The sequence below is a fragment of the Daphnia pulicaria genome, chromosome 1 (assembly GCF_021234035.1).
Source record: "Daphnia pulicaria isolate SC F1-1A chromosome 1, SC_F0-13Bv2, whole genome shotgun sequence".
In the NCBI taxonomy this organism is placed as follows: domain Eukaryota; kingdom Metazoa; phylum Arthropoda; class Branchiopoda; order Diplostraca; family Daphniidae; genus Daphnia; species Daphnia pulicaria.
Window position 1 is genome coordinate 8,545,613 of NC_060913.1, and position 21,214 is coordinate 8,566,826.

Below are 21,214 nucleotides of genomic sequence, written 5' to 3' on the forward strand. Positions count from 1 at the left end.
CCATTACATAATCCAAGCTAGCTTCAGTCATTATCCCCTAATCCTCCGCCGCCGCAGTTTAAAAGAGAAAGATAATCCTGGCACGCGCGGATGGGGCGGCAGGAAGTGTTTGCCAGGATTTTCTATTTTTCCGGCCAATGGAAAAGAAGGTCACATCGTCGAAAAAAAATATTTTCTTCGTAAATATAAACCCCAAAAGTTGGAATTCCGCATTCCGCCATTGGATTCTGTCTACTTCACATCTCACTACTTCCTCACAGGTCAGATTTCTGTTGTTTGTGTCTGTTTGCTAGTTTTTTAATTAACGTTTTCTACGTGCTTGAGTGTTTACTGGGACTGTTAACTATGGCTAGTTACGGTAATTTCCACTTGACTATTCTTTATCCTTTTTTAAATTTTTAGTCTAAAATAAAGTTTTAAATGTGAATTTTTTACCTTCAGATTGCTATCCAGTTGATTCCACTGCAAAATCTTCCCGCCAGCGCCACTTTTACGACGAGGTCCAGTTGGAGTTACTGGACGCAGAGTTCGCCAGGGATTCGTTTCCCAATCGAGAAGGTCGTCGCCGCATCGCCCAGTTGATTGGCGTCTCTGAGAAATCAATTATGGCACAGCATTTTTCATTTTACCTTTTAAACTAATTACCTGAAATTCATATCTGCTCTTGATTACATTAGTGGTGGTTTCAGAATCGCCGTCGACGTGACCGTCAACTTGGATCATCACGAGCCGCGACATCAACTCGTGAAACAAATCGCCAACATCGTCGATCATCGCCTTACGTTTTTCGTCAACGTCGACAAGGTATAAGTTTCTATTGGATTAAAAAGAATTATGAGATTGATTTACTAATGTGACTTTTACCAATTTTCAGATTCTTCCGTCTCACCTCAAGTGCTTCCGATTCCTACTGGATTCTTTTTCGATCCTACAGTCGTCCCATGCCTGGAGTCAATCAACTACTCGACGTCTGAGTCTACACCTCCACAATCACCAACAGTATCGACCCCTCAATCCGAATGGGTTGCTGCCAATTTTCAAAAGGAGGTTCTTAGTCCTCCTCAGCTCAACTGCAATTACTCTACTACTGCAGATGGATCTCACCCGGAACAGCAGCCACAACAGCACCAAGACTATTCCTCCCACGTTATGTTAACATCAACATAACAGCATACCACAGAATAAATCCATTTAAATGTTTACCTGCTGTAAAGCATTGACGGTTCATTTTCCATGACTTTAATGTGAAGGTCATCATTACTGATATAGCATCTGGATTAAAGATCTCTGCATATCTCGCCTTTGAACTCAAAACAACACACCTAGGAAGTAATCACAGTAATTGACAAAACAGTTAACCAGTGAGAAGTGCAACTCATTGCAGAAAAAAAGAATCTAAATCAACAACCAATGTCGTGATCAATTTTCTGTTGATAACCTATTGCTTTACATGTTTTAATCTGTTTCTTACCTGGTGTTGGTGAAACCCACATTTACATTCACCTGAAAGAGAAGATTAATCAACTATCATTCGAAGCAATTCTAATGTGTTTTTTCAGAGAGGTGTCTACCTTCATATGACTCAAAGTTAACCCACATTTTTTGTTTTAAGTTTATCAAAGCCAACTTAAAAGATCAAGCATAAATCAATAGGTTCTTTTAATCTTATTGAAGGGGAAAGGGAAACTCTGCAGCCATTTGACCAAATTTGTTTACGGTACAACAGAAAACCAGATAGGCAACTACCCTAACAAAGATAATAACCACGAAAAAGAAATAAATTACTAATATGATGAGAACTATGATAAGATTAACAGACAACAATCACACCAACCATCACTACACAGAAGACGGCGACCATTTTGAATAAATTAAAAAATCTGGAGGAGGGGGAAAGGTTGCCATGTTGCATAAATATGTAAAAGGTGGAAAAAGGTAATCGGCTAATCGTAAAAAAAATTCAAAATTTAAAATCTCTTTTTTTACTAGCAAAATAAAAAATAAAAAAATAAATAGTGCATTGCTATCTGTTGTTCTTCAACCAGGACCGCCTTGCAAAAATAACATAGCTCATGTGACGTAATAATAACCATCCGCAAACTTCAAGAGTTTTCTCTTTCCCATGCAAAATGTTGAGATGATTTTTACGTGGCACGAATTTTTTTTCAAGATTGCTAAACGAAACCAAATGGCTTATTTCTTTATACCGGCACCAAGTTTTTCTCTTGTCATACAAAATATTTTCATGCAGGTTGCTAAACCCGGCTAAACCACACACATCCGTTTTCCGCTAGTCGCCAGGAATACATTTGATGATAAACAAGTCCGCAAAGGAAAGCTGCGAGAAATGTCAAAAGTTATAACCACCGGAAATGAAGAACCGGCAAACAGACGGAACTAAAACGAGAACAAAATTGTGGTGCGTGTCAAACAGACGTGTGAAACTTCATGAGCTGATTATTGTCCATAGACTACGCAATAAAATTCACAGTTTCTTAATTCGTTCAAAACCAAACAGTTGGATGTTCGAAATCTGTTAGTGCTGTTGGTGTTTGGACGTGTGGCTGGAATTTCAAACTTGAAAATGTTTCTCATTTCAAAGAAACAGGAGCTGCTGGGACTTGTATTCTCCCTGCTGCTGACCAATCACATCGTCCAAACTGATGAACGGAAAATATTTCCCGAAGTCGAAAAGGACGAACAAGTGATTGCAGCCGGCTCAACCCTAACACTCGATTGCATTCAAAGTAAATCCTCCTTTTTGGATGACATTTTTGAACTCAGATGGACAACCCCCGAATTACACGGGCTTCTAGTGGTAATAAAATAATTAAGGCAATAGCAAAACACTAAATTTGTATCTATTTCAATTCAAGTGACTTTTATCTTTTCTGATTTCCAGGGATGGGAATTACGCTTTAGCGTCAAAGTTTCCAGGAATAAGACGCACCTCACCTCAACGATGACTCTCAAGTACACCAGACCCACCGACACGGGACTTTACACTTGTGCGGGAGCATTTACGGAACGGGAGAAACGAAACCGATTCGTTTACGTTTCCAGTTAATTATTTTATTACATTGAAATAAACTATTATTATGACCCTTATCATCCACGCTTGTAATTCGCATTCAGCCCACAAAGATCTTGTTTTGATGACAGTTAACATATTTAATTCATTCACGACGACGGGATCATTCCTCATCCCGTTCATCACCACCCATCCCAACGTCAGCATTTCAGTTTTTAGGCAAACGATGGAAATAGGAGCGGAACCTCAAAATGAATTCTCCAAGGTACTGTATTATTAAAACACTTCAAAATTCGGGTGAAAAGAAAATCAATTACTATTTGCAAATTCTTCTGTTTACAAGGTATTTAATTCCTCAGCGAGAACTGAACATTCGAGATGGTCGTATGATCCTAGAAAGGGACTGACGTTGAGAAATCCAACTCCCTGGGACTCGTCCATTTATTACGTTGCTGGTTATTTACCCTTTGCCAACGGGAAAAGCGTCTACATAAAACACGAAGAGAAAAATCTAGAACTTCTGAGCTGGTTATTTCCACTGGATGAACTCAACTTTACTGACGTCAACCGCGTCCCTGTAATTTTGGCAGGCAATTGAATTTCGTTTTATTCCTTTAACGCCCATTTGTAATTGAATCGACAATGACAATAATTAGGACTGGAATTGGAGAGAGTGGGAGCACCTGGCGACCCAGTGGAAGGATCCAACGTCACTTTAATTTGTGGCAGTTTCTACTCTTTGATCGACTATCCACCGACATGGTTCTATTACGACAAGGACTTTTACCACCAACTAAAATTCAAACGGACAAAAGGGAAGGCGACATTGCAGACGTTCCCAGAAATATTACGCAAGCAACCACACGCAGGTTCAACCACATTTTGTCAAAGAGTAAAGATTGCGTTCTACCTGCTATTATTCATATCGATCGCGGCATCAGATATTTCAATCAAATTGGAAAGAAAATGGGACGATCTTTACTTCTACAAGAGTCAACTGAAGTTGCATAGCGTGAGCCTAAAAACGCCCTACACGAAATTCAAATGTGTTAACGACTTGATCGAAAGGGAAACTTCTTTCACCATCAAAGGTATAATTATAAAAAGACAAAGCAACGGTAGATTAAATAAATCAATTTACATTTCACAGAAATCAACAACGAGCCAGTGTTTAATACCCTGACACTGGAGAAAGGAATCGCTCAAAATTTGACCTGCAATCGATTATCGCGAGATGTTCCTATTCAGTGGTTCAAGGTGAAATCTATATTCATTTCCTCTTTGCTATATTGAAATTTCAATTAGTCCAATATTTATAGGATGACAAGCTGTACTTCAATAGCGTCTACGAGAACGAAACCGCATCTGTTGCGATAGTAAAAGAAGTTAAGGATATGGGAATCTACGAATGCCGTTGGAATAACAGCAGAGGAGAGGCCAGACAGCGGAACTTCGTCGTCAGTGTCACATTCGCTGAAGAAATTTTTACTAAGACCGTGACTGCAATTTTAATCGGGTTACTTGCGGTTGGAATAGGAATCGGCGTCAAATTTTACCTCGATAAAGTATTAGCAATAGTATTTTCTTTTATACGAAGTACTACCTGCCTTCAATTCAAAATGATTTTAAGAAAAAGGCGGAAAGAGACCTTGCCAAAATGCTGATTGGAGATCTGAGTAGAATCGATCCTGACGTGCCGATGGAATACCAAACACAATTTCTACCTTACGATAGGAAATGGGAGTTTCCAAGGACAAGACTCAGACTCGGTCGGTTGTTGTTCGATATTTGATTCTAATTTTAAACAATGAAGCAAATGTGAATGAATTCAATTCAAAGGTCGAGAATTGGGATCCGGTTGTTTTGGTCGAGTCGTCAGAGCCGAGGCCGTGGGCATCAAAGGCTCTGAAGAAACAGTGACAACAGTGGCCGTTAAAATGATCAAACCAACGGCCAAATCTCCTAACGCACTGGACGCTCTCGTAAGAGAATTAAAAATCTTAAATTATTTAGGGCCACACTTAAATATCGTCAATTTAATGGGCGCCTGCACCAAAACCAACATCAAAGGTGAAATCGGACGGAATGAAAAAGACGCCCAAAATAAATTAATTTTGTTCTTCTATTTGTAGAAGAAATTTTCATCATAATCGAGTTTTGTCCTTTTGGCAATTTAAAATCTTTTTTAATTAAAAACCGGAACAAATTCATCAACGAGCTAAACGCAATAGGTAATATGTTGCCTGAGAACGAAACGGGAGATGTCGACATCACACCAGCAAAGTAACAAAGTCATATAAGAGTCGGCGTTCGGTAGCATATAGGAATTATTTGAATCTTTTAATTTTTATTAGTCGACAGGTGGCAAATGATTTAACAAAACATCCTCCGTCCTGCGCAATGGAATTTGACAAAGAAGTTTTAGAATTTAAAAGTGAGTAAACGCAGAAATGATTTATGAACGAATTAAATGCTTAATAAATAAACGCTTTCATTTACTATGCTCACGAGCCACAGCGCATGCTACCAAAATAAACGAACCAGATCAGACCTGCTACTACGGAAAAGATTCTGACGCAACTCTGAATGAATCAATTAAAACGGCCGAATTAATTTCCTGGTCATACCAAATTGCTCGAGGCATGGAATTCTTGGCCGGCAAAAAGGTGGTAGACACAATCGGCTATTTAGTGCAAAAATTTAATAAAAATGCCCCGTCCCCTTGCAGGTTCTGCACGGCGACTTGGCCGCCCGCAATGTTCTTTTGGCCGATCACGGAGTCGTCAAAGTGGCCGATTTCGGAATGGCCAGGCAAATGAAGGATTACGAATTCGAGAATGAGGGAGAAGTAATGAAGTTATTATCTAACGATGTACTATGATTAACACTAATTTTACGATTGAATGTCAGGAGTTGTTACCAGTCAAGTGGATGGCCATCGAGTCCCTGACGGATAAAATCTTTTCCAGCCAATCGGATGTCTGGTCCTACGGGATTGCCTTGTGGGAAATCTTTTCCCTCGGACAAGTTCCATACCCAGGTAAGATATTGAAAAACTAAACAGGCCTGAAATGACTGTCGTTAATTAATTCCAACTAATATAACAGAACTAAAGAATGGGTGGGCACTTGTAAAGGAAATTCAAAAAGGACACCGAATGGAAAAACCAGAATATTCACCAAATTTCTTTGGCGAAATGATGACAAATTGTTGGTTAATGGATCCAAAAGAGAGGCCAACTTTTTCCCAAATAGCAAAAGTGACTTGCGAATATATTGAGTCACTTTTCAGCTTCGATTACGTGAGTACGAATGGAGAAAAAAGTCAAAATGGTCTAATCGAAGAGATAGTCGATCCTACTCCCAACGAACTGCTTGCAAATTGCTGAACGACTTTTCATCAAAAACTGTACAAAATCCTTACCATTTCCACTGCAATGTTGAAAAGCAAAGCTCTTCCTTTTTCAACGTCACAAAAAAGGGGGGATTACACAAATAGCATTGGCAAATAGATAAAAACTCGAATTCGCTAGCAGATAAAGATTGATGATGTTTCAAAAACTTCTGATCATTTAACAAGCGATCTCCCACTCAACCGGACCGAAATGGTGGGGGTACTTTTCGGATCGTAATCCGGAAAAGAACTTTACAAATCCGGACTAGGTCTAATCTGTTCAGAATCGCAAGGCGATTCCAACGGAATTAAGTCCGGATTTTTATCTTTTCCCGTTCACGAGATAATCACGGTTGAAAATCGTGAAATATCACGAAAACCCAAAGTCTCCCCGTCCGACTACATCGCTTTTAGCCGTATATTCGGCTTGAAAAAAAAAATAATTAATACAAAATGTAGCCCTTTCATCCCTCTTTCAGAATCCAAAAGGATTTTTTATAATTCTTTGAGATGTTTGAGATATCACGATTTTCGTGATACCCCCATTTCGACACATTTTTCAGGCATTTCATTCGGCGTTGCCGATTGCCGTATATGTGACTTCGCCCCCACTCCTTCGCTTTTTCCATTGTTTCCTATGTATCAAGTCCCATCTGTATCGATATACAAGGCCTTGATACATAGGAAACAGGGAAAAAGCGAAGGAGTGGACAGGAAAGGGGGCGAAAAGCACATATACGGCAATCGGCAACGCCGAATGAAATGCCTGAAAAATGTGTCGAAATGGGGGTATCACGAAAATCGTGATATCTCAAACATCTCAAAGAATTATAAAAAATCCTTTTGGATTCTGAAAGAGGGATGAAAGGGCTACATTTTGTATTAATTATTTTTTTTTTCAAGCCGAATATACGGCTAAAAGCGATGTAGTCGGACGGGGAGACTTTGGGTTTTCGTGATATTTCACGATTTTCAACCGTGATTATCTCGTGAACGGGAAAAGATAAAAATCCGGACTTAATTCCGTTGGAATCGCCTTGCGATTCTGAACAGATTAGACCTAGTCCGGATTTGTAAAGTTCTTTTCCGGATTACGATCCGAAAAGTACCCCCACCATTTCGGTCCGGTTGAGTGGGAGATCGCTTGTTAATATTTAGAATAAAAGTTTCAGAGCTAAAAATCTCCCTGAAACTGAGTGGTGATGCAGGAAAAAAGAGGAAACCACACGCCAACCACTTTTTGATGTCAACATTTGAGTATAACAAATAAACAATTCTACGAAGAGCATCTTGTTCCTAATTGTGTTGACAGAACAAAGAAGTGTAACAAACAAGTAGGTTTCGACTTCACTAGCAATTTTCACCAATAGAGTAAAAAGAACTGTCCTTATCTCCACCCTTATCCTATAACACACATCTCATTCATGGTAAATCAATTTACATCCATTCAACTGACGAAATGATGGATCACAAAATGCTCAAAGATTTAATGTGTTTTCCTACCTGGGGTCGGGGTGTCAGATGCTCAGTATTCATTTCAGGAAATAATGTGATGGGGACGGAAATTTTGTTCAGCCCTGCTGGATGTCACTGTTCAATACAGCCTGAAAAGAATACCATAAAAAGAAAGAGAAATCTGAAATTTAGAAAACAAAGTAAATCTGAATTTTGAGCGACACTTCTAATCAAACATTTCACAGACAAAGCTAACATGTAAAGTTATTTCAGTAATTGATGTGTGCATTGATCAAGTGTAACAATCAGACAGTTTTTATATCAACAGGCTATTAAGATAATTGGAAAATAAAGTCAAGTTCAGTTACTTACTGATAATCTTTTTGTTTTAGTAATTTACTAATTTTCTTTTGAAAGTTTGTCTGAAGAATATTACCGAATTCAGAGAACCTAATCTAATCTTACAAAATGCAAAGAGGACAGCAGACGACAAAACACAGTGAATGCTGCGCCATCTCTCTCCAAAACTCCAGAATGACGTCATCACGTCATCCTCCGTGAAAATGGGTGATGCAACAGCAATACTGGGAATTGCGCAACAAACTTTTAACGTAGGAAGCATAAAACTGAGTAGGGAACCCTTTCATAAGTCATTCTGTGCAGCACTCCATCCCTTAAAAAGATCGTTGCTTTAAATTGTTTGGTTAGCGCTTGTAAGGTGATTAATCAGTTTGTAAACAGAAATATACCAAAGCACCGACCACTGATGATCAGTTAATTGATTATTTGATTTCAATTATGTTTTAAGGATATTACAACGCAAAAATGTCCGGTGATGTAACTGAAAAGCTGTTGAAAATGTCTGCATCGAGCAGACATTTCAAGTTGCGATCGAATCGATTTGCTAGAAATTTCACTGAAATTCTATCCGATTCCATATGCAAAGTCCTTTATACCGGAAACGAGCCACTCGGCGTACCTATAACTGTTTTGGCTCCACTCACTCGGACTAATGCACGAAGGTGTCCCGTTTACCATCCGCTATCAAATTCAAGTTACAATTGTATGACAATTCAATTTGAATAAAACATCGATGACTGAAGTTACAGGAACAAGTTCAATTATTGCGGCAATAGAAAGAGGAAAGCAGTTTCGATTATTTCTATGGAGACTGAATTATTATCGTACTTTTGCTTCTTATCACTATGAACGTCATTGCTTATCTTCACCACACACTGCATAGTTGAATTCCGACCATAGCGGGAAAGATTTGTTCAGTTCAAGTGGACGCGTGAGGCGTTACATACGTATCCTTTTATTTGTTAATTATTAAACGCAAATAAGAATTCTGGTGGCCAAGCAACAATTTCCAAGTTCACTCCTCAAGATTTAGGCTACACTTTGTCAGCAGTGACACAGGTTTTTATTTTAATGATTTCAAGTCATGATTGTACGTTGCAAGCATAGAATATAAGACTCTTTATCTATATATTTGTGGAAACTTCATACATACGACCCTTATGATAAGAATCATTAGATCATCTATTTTATGAGATATCCCCATAGGTTGAAAACTTTAAAAAATTCCCATTTTCCCGTTATTTCATTACGTAATTATTTGATTTAGTGCTAGTATATTTGAGACACACCAATCAGAGAGGCATAACGTGTCAAACATTATTAAGGCCTGTTTTAAAAACGTCACATTAACCTACTATTTCTATTTTGCAATATTAACTTCACGAATGTAGCCTATCTTTTCTTTGGTTTTTAGGGATAAAATATCCAATGAAATGTCGAGCAGTGACATAAGTAGACAAACGTTCGAAATGCCCGCTCTTGGGCGACATTTCAGTTTGGGTACCGTTTACGATGCAGTCAGAGATAAAACCATTCCCGGTAAGCAAAACTAAAGAACCCATCCACTTGAGCTTGACAGTTTCATCGTTTAATAGACTTCATTCAATTCAACGAATTACAAATAATACTGTATGTACTTTTGTTGTTTTGTTTCCTCTTAAAAATAAAATCAATTTAATTAGTAAAATTTTTAATCCGATCGAAATTAACAAATGTCGAATCGTTTAAATTTTTTAATGGCTCGCAATATACAAGAATTATCTCTTAGGACGTATTTTTGAAGAATTAACTCAGTCCTTTGTAAATCTATTTTTTTTTAAACCAGGCTTTACTTTCTGGAATGGAAGTGATTTGAAAAACGTAAAATCCACCGGGAACGCTTACACAGAATTTTCGATTATTGCGTCAGATAAATTCGCTGACAAATTCCAAGAATTAAAGTTCAATGGGTCACTACAAGTCAGCATCTTGTGTGGCCAGATTGAACTCGGCGGATCGGCAAATTATCTCAACAAAAAGAAAAGCACAAGTCGTGAATCAAGTGTTCACTTGACACTTCAGCGTCGCACCGCAGTCAAGGAATTACTAATGGAACAATTAGGTGAGAGTAATTTAGGTTACCCTCAGATTAAAATCGCCTACGCAACTCATATCGTTACGCAAGTCCAGTACGGCGCTGTAGCCACGTTCACCTTCACCAAAAAACTAAGCGAAACAGAAGATAAGCAAGAAGTCAACGGAGAGCTGAAATTAGGTGCCGAAAAATTTAAAAAATTTCTTGAAGGGAACGCAAATGTCGGAGATAATCAGGCAGATAGCAATCGAGAGAACGAGAATAACATCGAGTGTCACTTTCAAGGCGATTTCGAACTGCCCAGTAACGTGGATCGCCCAACAACTTACAAAGAAGCCATCGAATTCGCCAAAAAGTTTTTGCAATTTTCATCCGATTGGATGGCCAAAGACCCTGCAAATAAAAAGAAGTCGCTTGGCGTGCCAATTAAAGTTTGGCTCTACCCGTTGGTGTTGATGCAATATGTCCAAGGAGCTCCGGCACTTCGATACGAAATTAGCCTTACGTTTGCGTCGCAATGCGTTGGGATCATGGAAAACTACAGTCAAGTGGAAGATGAACTTGTTCTAATGCTTGAAGATCCCCTATTAAAAAAGCTATGTCCACTTCATAAGAAGCTACAGCTGTTCCAGCGATGCCTCACATCTTTCATTGCCGAACTGAAAAGAAAATTGGGAGAAATAGTCGTCGGCATTCGCAGCGGCCAGGACTCAGCAGCGGATTCTTTTCGACATCTGACGACTCGAATCACTAACGAACAATTCCCGTTCAATTCCAATCGCCTCAATCAATGGCTGCTTAAAAAACACAAGGAACTTTGTATTATCCGAAGATTTCAAGATGAAGCTAAAAATAAATTAGGAAATCAGCAGAGCAAAGTTAATTTCTTCCCTTCCGCGAGAACGCTGCAACAACAAATGTCCAAATTTTCAGTTGATTTTGGTTTCGAATTTTCATTTTCCTACTTAGCTCTGCCTGAACTATTTTTGGAACTGCTGACTCAAACACTCGACACGGACATTTTAAATGAAATTTCTACAGAGACGAATAATTTAAATGATGTGCTCTGGTGTGAGAACAGTTCCATCTGTAAAAGGATTGAGAAAGAAATCACCATCTTTGCCGAATTAGTCAACGAAAACTCCAACGACGAGAAATTCACTTTCGCTATGACAGCACCCGACGAATATAACGAAATTTGCGCAAATGATTTTTCTATAATTTTTCACCACAAACAGAATAGGAGTTTTGGGTGGGATGCAGTTCTAATTGCGTGTCAACATTATCCAAAGGAAAGAATTATCGACGTCATACGCCTTTCAGTTGAAGAGGAAATCCCAGAAGAATTGAATCCATTTCCTCTCATTGCCTTATGTCTATATTACAAGAAAGACAATTTGATTGACATTGTCCGATTGTTAATTTGGAAAAACATCGACGTTAACTGCAAACAAGACGACGGATGGAATGCTCTTCATTTGGTGTGTCGATATTACGACAAAGACAATTTGATTGACATTGTCCGATTCTTAATTGAGGCGAAAATCGACGTCAACTGCAAAATCAACAACGGATGGAATGCCCTCCATTTGGTGTGTTGGGGTTACAAGAACGAAAATTTGATTGACATTGTCCGATTGTTAATTGGGAAAAATATCGACGTCAATTGCAAAACTAACGACGGAGACAACGCGCTAACTCTACTCTGCCAACATTACAAGAAAGACAATTTGATTGACATTGTCCGATTCTTAATTGAGAAGAATATCGACGTCAACTGCAAAAACAACGCCAGATGGAATGCCCTCCATTTCGTCTGTATGTGCCTATATATGCCTAAAACAAATTTGGTTGACCTCGTTTCGATATTAGTTCGACACAAAATCGACAAAAAAGTAAAGACGACTGGAGGTGGGACTGCACGTTCCTTCCTTTTAAATCGTTTTAAAGAAGACGAGGTCGCAAATATTCTTCAAATGTTGGATTCATAGGCTCATCATTTCTTTTGGTACATACAAGTTTTTTCATTTGACCTGTACAAAAAATACTTCGTTCGTCTTGTGTCAAAAATTCGAATAATTTATACAATTTTTAATTTTTTTTTAGAATGCATTCCCTTGGACTAGACTGTTCACCAACAGGATGTTTCACTGCTTTTACTACATTAAAAAATAATTCTATTAGTTCGTTTTTCAATTAAATTATGCAAGCTTTCTACCGTTTCCCCCCCTTGTCTTAAGTCTTATTACAAGATAAACAATTTGATCGACATTGTCCAATTCATAAATGGGAAATATAAAAAATATTGACGTCAACTACAAAATCACGACGCATGGAATGTGACGAAATTAGAACAAAGAAAATTTGATCGACATCGTTCGGTTGTCACTCGATCAAAATATCAACGTCAAATGCAATAACAAAGACGGACGGAATGCCCGGCATTTCGTGTGCGGACCTTACAAATACAAGAAAGATAATTTGATTGGAATTATTCAACTAATTCTTGATCGAGGTATCGACGTCAACTGCACGACCAATCAGTCAATCACGGATCGATCGCTCTCACATTATACTGTCAAGTGTTATCAAAACGATAATTTAATCGACATTATTTGATTTTTAATTGGGAATGAAATGGAATTAAACCGCAAAGACAACGACCTCATTTTAATGTGTGAATTTTATCAGGCCGAAAATGTTCAAATGTTGATTGAGAACAAAATTGACGTCAACTGGAAAAAAACAATCAAGGGTGGAACGCCCTTCATTGAGTGTGCCGTTTTCAACCAAAAAAACCATTAAAAAAAACTTTGTCGAATTTTTAGTTAGAAATAAAATCGACAAAAACGCCAAAACGATTGGGAACGAAATTGGGACTACGCGATCCTTCCTTCTGGGACGTTTCGGAGAAGAATAAATCAAAGATGTCATTTAATAAATGTTTGATTCCAACGCATAGTTCTTCTTCAAGGACCGCCTGTCTTTGACGATGAAATATCTCGTCAGAAACCCTTGATGATCCGTGGAACGTGATGGACCACTGACATAGGCACACTGCGACGGGATTGCAAATTTTCCTATACGATGTGGCGTAGATTCAATTCGCAATCTATCTTTCGTCCTACTATCTCCGAGTGCGAATTGATGCAACTTAAACTGCAATTTTTTTTCTGTTTTAACGGCGGGCAAAGCTTACTGTTTACAGCTGGATAAACTGGCTCATGAATTAAGTATAAAACCCAACTGAAATCCTACTCCAAATCAACCTGTTATAGGGGCAACTGAATGAAAAGGCAAATTTAACTGCTCTTACTTGATTCTTGTCTCAGCTGTTTCATAGTTTGAAGATTGCGCCCGCTGCGCCCATTGTCCATCCGCGCTACGGGTTTGTTGTCGACGATGTCAATGGATGATCAAGACTGTGAAAAATAAAAATTTAAAAACGCCTTCAGTTTTTTACTCTCCATTTGTGTTCACATGATTTTTAAAAATGGGAAAACTTTGGGAAAAATATTCGCGCCAATTTTTCAAAATAAAAAACAAAAACGTAATAATGCAGGTACTAAATGATTTCAACATAAAATCTTACGGGTATAAAAATTTTTGAGCCCAAAAATAAAGCAAAAGAACAAATTTGAAACAACTCTCACCCGCCGACAAGAAGAAGGTGCTCATGACGTGTTCACTCCACCCTTTCCCGGTGGATTGTCACCTGTGAAACATCCACGATGAATAAAAATGTATTAGTTATTATCGCACTGGCAAAACTAGTGCAGCGACATGGGTTGATCGGACAATTCCTGTTAATTGTGACAATTCAATTTGAATAAAAAATTGTTGACAGAAGTTACAGGAACAAGTTCAATTATTGCGGCAATAGAAAGAGGAAAGCAGTTTCGATTATTTCTATGGAGACTGAATTATTATCGTACTTTTGCTTCTTATCACTATGAACGTGTGAGACGACTTTGAACGTTATTGCTTATCTGCACCACACTGCATAGTTGAATATCAACCATAGCAGGAAAGAATTGTGCAGTTCTAATGTACGCGCGAGGTGTTACATACGTATCCTTTTATTTGTTAAATATTAAACGCAAACAAGAATACTGGTGGCCCGGCAAAAATTTCCGAATTCACTCCTCGAGATTTACACTTGTCAGCAGTGACACAGGTTTTTTATTTTTTTTAATGATTTAAAAAGTCATGATTTTGACGTTGCAAGCATAAGCTGAATATAAGACTCTTTATCTATGTTTGTGATAACTTCAAATATACGACCCTTGTGATAAGAATCATTAGATCACCTATTTTTATAGGTGCGTGCATTCTCCATAGGTAGAAAACTAGAAAAACTCTACGTTTCCATTTTCCCGTTATTACATTACGTAATTATTTGATTTAGTGCTAGTATATGTATGAGAAACACCGATCAAAGAGAAATAACGTGTTAAAAGTCAATCAAGTGTCATTTAAGTACGGTTTTAAATACGTCACATTGGCCTACTATTTCTAATTTTTAGTATTAACTTCACTAAAGTAGCCTATCTTTTCTTACGTTTTCAGGGCTCAAATATCCAATGAAATGTCGAACAGCGATATAAGTAGAAAAACGTTTTCAATGCCCGCTCTTGGGCGACATTTCAGTTTGGGTACCGTTTACGATGCCGTCAGAGATGAAACCATTCCCGGTAAGCAAAACATTAGAACACACTTGTTATAGTTGAGCTTGACTGTTTTATCGTTTGACACACTTCATTCAATTCAACGAATTACAATTAATATGAAATTTGTTTTTTTGTTTCTTCTTTTAAAAAATGAAATCAATTAAATTAGTAAAATTTTGAATCCCATCGAAATTAACAAAAAGTCGAATCATTAATTTTTTAATGGCTCGTCTAAAATAATCTTTTGTGACGTTATTTTTTGTTTTTGATTGTTTCATCAGGCTTTACTTTCTGGAATGGAAGTGATTTGAAAAACGTAAAATCCACCGGGAACGCCTACACAGAATTTTCAATTATTGCGTCAGATAAACTCACCGACAAATTCCAAGAATTAAAGTTCAATGGGTCACTACAAGTCAGCATCTTGTGTGGCCAGATTGAACTCGGCGGATCGGCAAATTATCTCAACAAAAAGAAAAGCACAAGTCGTGAATCGAGTGTTCACTTGACACTTCAGCGTCGCACCGCAGTCAAGGAATTACTAATGGAACAATTAGACGAGAGCAATATGCGTTATCCTCAGATTCAAAGAAGTGGAAGAATTGGTACTGCAACTCACATCGTTACACAAATCCAGTACGGTGCGGAAGCCACGTTCACCTTCACCAAAAAACGAAACGAAACAGAAGACGAGCAAGAAGTCAACGGACAGCTGAAATTGGGTGCCGAACAATTTACCAAATTTCTGAAAGGGAACGCAAATGTTGGAGGCAATCAGGCAGACAACAATCGAGAGAACGAGAATAACATCGAATGTCATTTTCAAGGTAACTTCGAACTGCCCAGTAACGTGGATCGCCCAACAACTTACAAAGAAGCCATCGAGTTCGCCAAAAAGTTTTTACAATTTTCATCCGATTGGATGGCCAAAGACCCTGCAAATGGAAATCAACCCCTAGGTGTGCCTATTTCTGTTTGGCTCTACCCGTTGGTCTTGATGCAAGATGCCCAAGATGCTCCGGCACTTCGATACGAAATTAGCCTTACGTTGGCGTCGCAATGCGTTGGGATCATGGAAAACTACGGCGAAGTGGAAGATGAACTTCGTTTTATGCTTGAAGACCCGCTGGTCAAAAAGTTAAATCCACTTCAAAAGAAGCTCCAATTGTTCCAGCGATGCCTCGCATCTTTCATTGCCGAACTGAAAAGAAAATTGGGGGAAATGGTCGTCGGCATTCGTAGCGGCCAGGACTCAGCAGCGGATTCTTTTCGACAGCTGACGAGTCGAATCACTAACGAACAATTCCCGTTCAACTTCAATCGCCTTGACCGATGGCTGGATCAAAAACACAAGGAACTTTGTATTATCCGAAGATTTCAAGATGAAGCTAAAAATAAATTAGGAAATCAGAGCAAAGTTCTTTTCTTCCCTTCTGCGAGAACACTACAACAACAAATGACCAAATTTCCAGTTGATTTTGGTTTCGAATTTTCATTCTCACCGTTGGCTCTCTCAGAACCTTTGTTAGAACTGCTCAATCAAACGCTCGGGACGAATTATTTTAATGAAATTTCCTTACCAACTATTAATTTAAATTTAGTTCTCTGGTATGAAAATAGTTCTGTCATTGAACGGATCCAGAAGGAGATTGACCTCTTTGTTAAATTAGTGAACGCCAAATCCAAAGACGAGAAATTCACTTTTGTCATTGCAGCACCCGACGAATACAACGAAACGTGCGCGAATCAATTTTCCATAATTTTTCACCACAAACAGAAAAGGATTTTGGGGTGGGATGCAGTTCTGACTGCGTGCCAACATTATCCAAAGGAAAGAATTGTCGACGTCATACGCCTGTTAGTTGAAGAGGAAATCGATGAAACATGGAATGCAATTCCTTTTCTTGCCTTATGTCGATATTACAAGAAAGACAATTTGATCGACATTGTCCGATCGTTAATTGAGAAAAATATCGACGTCCACTGCAAACAAAACGACGGGTGGAATGCCCTCCTTATCTTGTGTCGAAATTACGACAAAGAAAATTTGATTGACATTGTCCGATCGTTAATTGAGAAGAATATCGACGTCCACTGCAAACAAAACGACGGGTGGAATGCCCTCCTTATCTTGTGTCGAAATTACGACAAAGAAAATTTGATTGACATTGTCCGATTGTTTATTGAGAAGAATATTGACGTCAACTGCAAAAACAACAACGGGTGGAATGCCCTCCTTATCTTGTGTCGAAATTACGACAAAGAAAATTTGATTGACATTGTCCGATTGTTAATTGGGAAAAATATCGACGTCAACTGTAGGATAAACGACGGAGACAACGCTCTAACTCTACTCTGCCAATTTTACAAAAAAGAAAATCTTCTTGGCATTATCCGACTCCTAATTGAGAAGAATATCGACGTCAATTGTAAGGACAACGGCGGGTGGAATGCCCTCCATTTCGTGTGTCGACATTACGACAAAGAAAATGTAATTAACATTGTCCGATTGTTAATTGAGAAAAATATCGACGTCAACTGCAAAACCAACAACGGTTGGAATGCTCTTCATTTGGTGTGTCGTTATGCGCCTAAAACAAATTTGGTTGACCTCGTTTCGATATTAGTTCTGCACAAAATCGACAAAAAAGTTAAGACGACTGGAAGTGAAATTGGGACTGCACGTTCTTTCCTTTTAAAGCGTTTTAAAGAAGAGGAGATCGCAAATATTCTTCAAATGTTGGATTCATAGGCGCATAATTTCTTTTGGTACATACAAGTTTTTTCATTTGACCTGTACATAAAATACTTCGTTCGTCTTGTGTCAAAAAGTCGAATAATTTATAGGCCTACAATTTTTTTTTTAGAATCCTTGGACTGTTCACCAACAGGATGTTTTGCTGCTTTTAATACATTAAACAATAATTTTATTAGTTCGTTTTTAAATTAAATACAAGCTTTCTACCGGTTCCCCTCCTTGTATTATTATGTCTATTATATAAAAAGATAAAACAATTTGATCGACATTGTCCGATTCAAAATTGGGAAAAATATTGACGTCAAATACAAAATCACGACGTATAGAATGTGACGAAATTTCAACAAAGAAAATTTGATCGACATCGTTCAGCTGTTACTCGATCAAAATATCAACGTCAAATGCAATTAAAAAGACGGACGGAATGCCCGGCATTTCGTGTGCGGACCTTACAAGATAGATAATTTGATTGGAATTATTCAACTAATTCTTGATCGAGGTATCGACGTCAACTGCACGACCAATCACGGATCGACCCCTCTCACATTATTATGTTAGTGTTATCAAAACGATAATTTAATCGACATTATTTGATTTTTAATTGGGAATTAAATGGAATTAAACCGCAAAGACAACGACCTCATTTTAATGTGTGAATGTTATCAGACCGAAAATGTATAACGGAAATTGTTCAAATGTTGATTGAGAACAAAATTAACGTCAACTGGAAAAAAAAAACAATCAAGGTGGAACGCCCTTCATTGCATGTGCCGTTTTCAACCCAAAAACAATTAAAAAACCCTTGTCGAACTTTTAGTTTCAAATAAAATCGACAAAAACGCCAAAACGATTGGGAACGAAATTAGGACTTGGAAAGAAATGAGGACCACGCATTCTTTCCTTCCTTCTGGAACGTTTTGGAGAAAAAGAAATCAAATATATCATTCTAATATTGGATTCGAACGCATTGTTCTTCTTCTTTAAGTAATAAGCCTTTCCTTCCCGCTATGAAAAATGGAATGTCACGGCAACCTTGACAATCCGTGGAACGTGAATAGACCATTTACAGGACATGATGAGATTGGGACTGCAGACTGTACTACTAAGTAGTGTAGATTCCAATCTTTTAGTAGTTTAGTCGATCTATCAACCGTCCTATCTCCGAGTGCAGTTGGTGCAACTCAAATTGAAATGTGTTGAAAACATTTTGTTTTGTCAACGGACGTAGTCTAGCTCTATTTTTTTTATCTTAATCAGAACGAATTTTGTGAACTGGTCAAGTTGGCTCAAGATTAAAGTAACACCCGACTAAAATCCCATTTCATACCAAACTTATAGTGGCAACTGAATGAAATGAAACAGCAAATCAAAACGCTCTTACTTGTCTCAGCTGTTTCGTAGTGACGTAGTTTGAAGGTTGCCCGCTCAGGCGCTCAGCCCACTGTCCATCCGGCGGCCAGGTGTGTTGTCGACGATGAATTTTCAACGGATGATCAGACTGACACTGAGAAATAATAAATTCAAAACACCTTCAGTTATTTACTCTCCATTTATGTTCAAAGTTCTAGTACCTATAGAAGTATTCGCATAATTTTTAAAAATGGGAAAAGTTTCGAGAAATCCTTGCGCCAATCTTTTAAAATTAAAAAAAGAGTAATAAAATCTAGGGGTACTTAAATGAGATGATGGTCTTGCGGAGACAGAACACATTTTTAAGTATTCCACCATTAAAGCTTTTGGGGAGTTAACTGAATGAGCCCACACATGAAACAAAAGAACAAGTTTGAAAAAAAGGACTCACTCGAGACAAGAAGAAGGTTCTCACGTCGTGCTCACTCCACCCGTTCCCGGTGGATTGTCGCCTGCGAATTCCAAGATAAATAAAACTTTATTAGTTATTATAGCCCAGTAGCAAAAGCAGTGCAGTGACTTGGGTTAAATGGACAATTCCCGTTACAGATGCTTCAATTAAAGATGGGATCAGAGGTGGGGAATTTAACTGAGGAATAAGTGACGTCCTCGTGAATACATTCACACTCACATGAATGTACACAAGGACGAAAGAGAAGGCAAAAAGGGAAGAAGTGGAAAAAGGTTGCTAAGAAGTTGAGAAATTCTGCTGGACAAAACTATGGGTATACTTGGTGCTCCAATCCTATGGTGTAAAATCAAACTCAAACACAAAAGAGCAGTGTTTGAAAATAAGTGAAAAAGTCCAGGTTGTACATATGCCTATCAAACCTAAATTTATAGACCTGAAGAGGTTCGCATTCAGCTGGGAGGTAACGACGAACAAGAGTGTCTCTCCAGCACTGCAGTCCCAACTCACTCGGATGAACAGAATGTCTACGGATAAAGGAGAAATGTAATCCATTAACATAGCATAAGTTCTAGTGCTATAAACTTGTCCTCTTGAGTAAATGAGTTGGACTTGATGAAAACTTGACAACAAACTCCAACCATTCATCATCCTAGAAATCATTAGGTGTTCAAAGAATTCTATAATGGGAATTTGTCGAGAAAGTTTAAAATCAAATGCACTCAGAGGAAAATTCTGAACTACTGACAGTATTGTAGAGGTTTACCTTTCTTGTTGCATAGTGAAAAACTGCTGGCAAGCATTTTACGTTCACTGTCAATAGATAATAGATAATAGAGAATAGATGTAACAACTGTAACATGTACATAACTTGGAAAATGAGCTTTCGAACACGAGGTGATTACATTCTTCTGAACGTATTGACGATGACGCTATTTTGTCATTTTGCAGTTTCTGTGTAAAAAAACAGCAGCAGATTGAATTATCTTAAACTTACTTCAAGTTGAACTGAACTTTTGAAAGCTTAACAAATAACAACGCAATTAAAAGCGGGAAAAGTGGAAAACAATTGCCGATAATGGTACCGTCAACTCGTCGTGTGTCGTGATCATACTGATACTGATTACTGAAGGAACGTCTGCTCGGTGCCTCGGTCTGCTGCGTACTGCGTTTACGCGGGCAAAAACTTATTAATTACTAAACAGCATCCCAATCCGAATGATTTTCAAAAAACTGCAAAAACACACAAAAAAAATCTAGCAATTTTTTCCTTTAGTAAGAAACAATATTAATTGAGATGTATTTCAATGTTATCCAAAGCTTGAAAAATGCTTCAATGAATAGCGTCTGCTATTGGAGTCACGTGATGTGAAATTTACGAATTTACGAATCAGTGATTTGTTTCACGTAATTCCGTTATACAACTTTCCGATTGTAGATATTCTAGGGTCGTATAAATATAGTTTTCTAAATATTCTTTTTCAATTCAATAGCACTTGGCTTCATTACCTTCAGGCGTCGTTGTCGCCAGTCGGAAACATTTCCTTTGTTCGAATTTTCAGGCTTTCACTTTTCTAATGAAAATAAATCACACACATTCAGTTTGATTTCTTATATACACTAGATAACATACGTTCACCCCGTTCAATGCTTT

The 21,214-nt window shown here is 38.0% G+C and overlaps 2 protein-coding genes and 1 long non-coding RNA gene across 12 annotated transcripts in view; 2 read left to right on the forward strand and 1 right to left on the reverse strand.

The window, feature by feature from the left end:
* Positions 1-475: 475 nt before the first annotated feature.
* LOC124350384 lies at positions 476-20,662 on the reverse strand. 3 transcript variants are annotated; one of them, XR_006920877.1, is made up of 10 exons: positions 20,558-20,662; positions 20,327-20,373; positions 19,983-20,212; positions 19,543-19,603; positions 19,123-19,245; positions 7,928-8,028; positions 1,204-1,322; positions 890-1,027; positions 646-814; positions 476-591 (listed from the first exon to the last, which is right to left on the reverse strand). It is a non-coding gene; the product is annotated as an uncharacterized LOC124350384 (long non-coding RNA). The 3 variants fall into 3 exon arrangements; XR_006920891.1 differs by lacking the exons at positions 7,928-8,028; positions 19,123-19,245; positions 19,543-19,603; ... (1 more) ...; positions 20,327-20,373; positions 20,558-20,662 and adding exons at positions 1,472-1,503; positions 1,786-2,308; XR_006920884.1 differs by lacking the exons at positions 7,928-8,028; positions 19,123-19,245; positions 19,543-19,603; ... (1 more) ...; positions 20,327-20,373; positions 20,558-20,662 and adding an exon at positions 1,472-1,768.
* LOC124348847 lies at positions 2,453-3,650 on the forward strand. Its single transcript, XM_046799190.1, has 4 exons — positions 2,453-2,818; positions 2,903-3,062; positions 3,136-3,296; positions 3,375-3,650. The coding sequence occupies exons 1-4, from the start codon at positions 2,585-2,587 to the stop codon at positions 3,627-3,629; spliced, it is 810 nt and encodes a 269-aa protein (XP_046655146.1). The 5' UTR covers positions 2,453-2,584; the 3' UTR covers positions 3,630-3,650.
* Positions 9,149-21,214, forward strand: part of LOC124344997 (verrucotoxin subunit beta-like) — a 493,626-nt gene continuing 481,560 nt past the window's right edge. Inside the window, exons 1-5 of one of the 8 annotated variants that reach the window (XM_046798269.1) lie at positions 9,149-9,298; positions 9,654-9,778; positions 15,265-17,385; positions 17,497-17,752; positions 17,851-17,952. In XM_046798269.1, coding sequence (XP_046654225.1) covers positions 9,673-9,778; positions 15,265-17,385; positions 17,497-17,735 — 2,466 coding nt within the window. In that variant the 5' untranslated portion in view covers positions 9,149-9,298; positions 9,654-9,672 and the 3' untranslated portion in view covers positions 17,736-17,752; positions 17,851-17,952. Of the gene's footprint in view, positions 9,299-9,653; positions 9,779-14,345; positions 14,491-14,803; positions 15,008-15,264; positions 17,753-17,850; positions 17,953-21,214 lie in introns of those variants that run through there. The other 7 variants (XM_046798270.1, XM_046798272.1, XM_046798271.1 and 4 more) reach the window with 7 other exon arrangements.

Coding starts and splice junctions, on each gene's coding strand:
- LOC124348847 (XM_046799190.1), top strand. CDS start 2,585: ATGTTTCTCATTTCAAAGAAACAGGAGCTGCTGGGACTTGTATTCTCC. Junction 3,063..3,135: donor CCGATTCGTTTACGTTTCCA/GTTAATTATTTT, acceptor ATTCGCATTCAG/CCCACAAAGATCTTGTTTTG. Junction 3,297..3,374: donor CTCAAAATGAATTCTCCAAG/GTACTGTATTAT, acceptor TCTGTTTACAAG/GTATTTAATTCCTCAGCGAG.